Source organism: Thermobia domestica, chromosome 15 (genome assembly GCF_964235325.1).
Source record: "Thermobia domestica chromosome 15, izTheDome1.hap1.1, whole genome shotgun sequence".
NCBI classification, from domain to species: Eukaryota; Metazoa; Arthropoda; class Insecta; order Zygentoma; family Lepismatidae; genus Thermobia; species Thermobia domestica.
In genome coordinates, this window is record NC_137468.1 from 71150358 (window position 1) to 71155361 (window position 5004).

Genomic DNA, 5004 nt, shown 5'->3' on the forward strand with positions numbered 1-5004 from the left:
TATGCTTATGCAATATATTACGACCTTATGAACTTTATAAGAAACAGAATGTACTTAAAGTGAGACGCGAACTGTACGAAACATCGGACTTTGAATCTAGCTTATTTGGCGATCCAACCCGAGACCTCAGATAGCAAAGACGATTGCCTTTGCTTGAAGACCGTACAGTTTTAGGCGATTCTTATCAGCAGGCATTGATTAGATTAAAGCAATTGGAAAGAAGATTCGATCAACACCCGGACTTTGAAGCTAAATATACGGAATTCATGCAAGAATATGAAGATCTTGGTCAGATGGTAAGGATTGATGAGAGTAAAAAGGAAGACGTCAGCGTTGCATACTATTTGCCACATCATGCAGTTTTTAAGCCCACAAGCTCTACAACGAAGCTCCGTGTAGTGTTTGATGCTTCAGCAAAATTTGACAGCGGAAAAAGCCTCAACGACATTCTCTTAGTTGGTCCTACAATACAGCAAGATTTGTTTTCTATCGTTTTGCGCTTTAGAACTCATTCGGTAGTATTCACTGCAGATATCGCTAAGATGTATCGCATGGTCAATGTTCATCCAGAAGACACGCCATTACAACGTATATTGTGGAGAAGATCTAGAAATGAACCGATTCAAGTTTTTGAGTTGAAAACACTAACGTATGGTACGGTATGTGCTTCATTTGTGGCCACAAGATGCCTACAGCAATTAGCAGACGAAGAAGAGCATAATTATCCTGTAGCAGCAGAAATATTACGTCGAGATTTCTATATTGACGATGTTTGTAGTGGCATGAGCAACATACAGCAAGCTCTAGAGGTCCAGAAGCAATTGATAGAGTTACTGGGAAAAGGAGGTTTTATACTTAGGAAATGGAGTTCGAATGATCCAAGGTTATTGGAATCCATCTCGCCAGAGCTTCAAGAAGTGCAGCGTCCAATCCAGTTCCATGAGGGCCAAGGCGTCAAGGCATTAGGATTGTCATGGCATCCAGACAAGGATATATTTCTCGTTGAAAGCAAGACGTCACCAATGAAGGTTCAAGAGTGCATTACTAAACGCCAGATTGCTTCCATCATTGCCACTATATTCGTTCCATTAGGAATAATTTCACCAGTTGTTATTTCATACAAAATATTTTTGCAAGAATTGTGGCGGCAAAAGGTTCAATGGGACGACAATATACCAATGGAATTAGCAAAGAAATGGACTCAGTTATACAAGCAGCTTCCATTAATCAATCAGATTAAATTCGACAGATATGTACTCGTTGAAGGAAACATAGCGGAGATTCAGATCCATGGTTTTTCAGATGCTTCTCAAAGAGCATATGGAGCTTGCATTTATATGCGATCGATCAATCAACAAGGAGAAATATCAGTTAAGTTATTATGTGCTAAATCACGTGTGGCCCCAGTCAAGAAAATCACTCTCCCACGTCTGGAGTTATGCGCAGCAGTTGTTTTGGCAAAATTAGTTCACAAGATTTTACCAATTTTAAAATTGAACATAAGTAGGGTCCATTTATGGACCGACTCCCAAATCGTGTTGGCATGGCTAGCTTACTCCCAAATCGTGTTGGCATGGCTAGCTTCTCCGTGTAATAAATGGAAACCTTTCGTGGCCAACAGAGTAGCTCAAATTCAAGACTTAACTGACGTTAGCTGTTGGAAACATGTAACTTCTTCAGACAACTCTGGAGACTTGATTTCAAGAGGAATAGATGCAGTTTCCATAAAGAACATGACATACCTTGTAGGAAATCCTACCCTTTTTTTGTGCCATACACGTGAAGAGTTTCCTGTCTGACCGAATGACGTGTATCAACATTGTGAAATAGTTCTATTTAATAAAAGTACAAAATTGAAGAATTACTATGCTAACCATACTGCACATCCCACTGATATTAATAACAAACGTTATATTGTTAAATTGGATACCTCTAAAAAAGAACATAAATGTCAGAAGGGTGCTGTATACTTTTGGTGCACCACATGTTAGAAGATTTACAAATAAAATTTAATACTTTGCATGAAAAGATATATTTATAAGGATCAAATTTCTGCAAACAACAGAATTAAATACAAAGTAATGCAGCTGTATTTTATGTTTACAATTGTAGGGTTACTAGTGTAAAATTATTATAAATGTTTTAACGACCGATAAAATAGGTGAGAGACAATGTTTAGCAGAAAGGGTCCAGCTAATTTTTCTAAGAAGTGTTACAATTTCGGTAGTTTCTATTTACATTAGTTTAGTTTAGGCTGATTCAGGTTAGTTACGGTTATGTTACATTAGATTATATTAGTATATGGCTCCAGCTAATTTTCAAAAAGTGATAGAATTTCGCTTACTTCTATTAATATTAGGTTAGTTTAAGTTAGTTAATTTCATTAGGTTAGATTTGGTTAGGTCCAATTACTTGTATCTTCCATTTGTCCTGTAAATTTTGTATGTTATGCCTACTTTTGGACCCTTCTGCGAAACATTTACCTAAGTGAATGCATATGAAAGATGACCGGTAATACTATTTTCCACCACCGGTTTGTTTCTGTATAGTTTACAGAAGCTATAGTTTATGTTTACAAGTGCAGCGCTACCACCACGATACCATGACAATTACTATTCAAACTCGTATCGTTGCCGAAACCCACTTGTTTTCACTATATTAACTGACGCGCCTGCTTCCTTCGCTTGCACCCTCTGACTGACGCTGGGGCCCCGGCTTCGCCCTGCTCTGACTGTTAGCATTCGTACTTTCCAGAGGCCACCTAGCATAACTTGGTTTGCGTTTTTTGCATTATAGTTTTTATGCTATATATCCGCACCCTGTATTTGTACGTAAATCGTAAAAGAATTGTAGTTTATCATCAATTGCTTTTGATGGTTCTCTTGAGGGATTTTATTTATGCTATGTGAATAATTTTCATGTCGGTCAACGTAAATCATTTAGGAAACAGTGATAAATTATAATTTTTCAACAATTATTTCGAGTGGTACACCTAAAGTTAACCTGTACGATTAGACGATTCCTCATCAGTTGTGTTTTCACTTGTTTTGTTTTCACTTTCTCTTACCTGATGTCGCTTAAATCGAAATCTTACGAATTTTCTTTCCGAAATAGAGCGTGCTCTAAACAAGAGAAATCTCATAGGATCGTTCAGAACACAGGAAATGACATGCGATCTGATGCCATACACGTTGAGATTTTGACTCTAGGACAAATCGTAAGAGATTTCCTAGGATCTGTCCTATAGTGTATAGCACGCAAGGGAACCATAACATTGACAGTCACTTTAGACAATTGGTGGAATGGAACCATAACAATATTCTCAAAATTGTCAAAGTTAGTTAGGACAATACCATATTGTAGACGTTTTGTTCATAACATCAGAGACAAGCAAACCAAACTAACAGAAGGTCTTTCGGTACAAGAATTCCATACAGCGCTCCATGTTTGCATCAAATGGACACAAGAAATTGGATTTCACAGCGATTTACAGCATCTTCGTGATGGAAGCATTGTTCCGCCAAGAAGTAAACTGAACAATTTACATCCATTTTTAGATAGTGAAGGCATGATCCGAGTTGGAGGAAGATTGGAGAATACTCAACTTCCGTTTGACGCCAAACATCAAATAGTTCTGCCTTCAAATCAACACTTAACAAAACTTATAGTTGAAGCAGAACACTTAAGATTACTTCATGCGGGACCCCAATTATTAATATCATCACTACGCCAGAAATATTGGATCATCAGGTGCAAACAGGTAGTAAAACAAGTGATCCATCATTGCGTCACATGTTTCAAGTTAAAGGCCAGTGGTTCAAAACAACTTATGGGACAGTTGCCAGCAGCTCGTGTGCAGGAAGCCAGACCATTCTTAAACGTAGGCGTGGACTACGCTGGAGCGTTTTACATAAAATCAGGAGCAGTTAGAAATAGATCTGTACGCAAGGCATACATTGCGTTATTTGTTTGTTTATTCACCAAGGCAATACATCTGGAATTGGTAACAGATCTTAGTGCGCAGTCATTCATAGCAGCTTTACGCAGATTCATAGCCAGACGAGGAAGATGTCTCAATATATACAGCGACAATGGCACAATTTTCTTTGGAGCCAACAACAAATTGAAAGAATTGTATCAGCTGTTTTCAGCAGATCCTTTTAGTTCTCAAGTTCATGATTTTACATCGACCGAAGGAATTCAGTGGCACTTCATACCACCAAATTCGCCGCATTTTGGAGGACTATGGGAAGCCGGTATAAAATCAATGAAATGCCATCTAGTTCGTATTACAAAAGGTGCAGTGTTAACACATGAAGAGTTTGTAACATTACTCACACAGATTGAGGCCTGTCTCAACTCTCGACCACTTACAGTGCTATCAAGTGAGCCTAACGACATCAGTGTTCTCACCTCTGGACATTTTTTAATTGGAGAAGCACTTACAGCTTTACCAGAGCCTAACCTCGCCGATCTACCATACAACCGCTTATCTCGTTGGCAGAAGATACAACAACTAAAACAACACATTTGGAACAGATGGGCCCGAGATTATTTACATGGTCTTCAACAACGCTCTAAGACAACTTCACCGCAACACAATCTCAAGGTCGGAGATGTAGTTTTGCTGATTGAAGACAACGTTCCTGCATTGCAGTGGAAATTGGGCATCATTGAAAAAGTGTTCCCAAGAAAGGATTTCTTAGTTCGTGTAGTGACGGTTCGTACTACAACTGGAACATATAAACGTTCCATCAACAAACTAGTTGCATTACCATATAACAAGGATTAGAATTGAGATTTGAGTAATAAAAAATAAGTACAGTTGTAACACTGCTTCAAGTTTTGTGTTTGTTTCGTTTTTTATATGTATCATTTTGTTTTATTTGGTCAGACCTTAGCTGACCAACAGGGGGAGTATGTTTGTGATTATTTGTGTTTAACAGTGTGTGTCTTTAGCTGGCAACAGTGTTCAAGTTGCTTAACGCTTTTCTATTGTTTGGT

At 38.2% G+C, this 5004-nt stretch overlaps 1 protein-coding gene across 1 annotated transcript; it reads left to right on the forward strand.

Annotated features, from left to right (window-relative positions):
* Positions 1-266: 266 nt before the first annotated feature.
* LOC145671525 (uncharacterized) lies at positions 267-4792 on the forward strand. The gene is made up of 2 exons (XM_081740715.1): positions 267-1745; positions 3248-4792. Exons 1-2 carry the CDS (start codon positions 267-269, stop codon positions 4790-4792), a joined length of 3024 nt encoding a protein of 1007 aa, XP_081596841.1.
* The last annotated feature ends 212 nt before the right edge of the window (positions 4793-5004 follow it).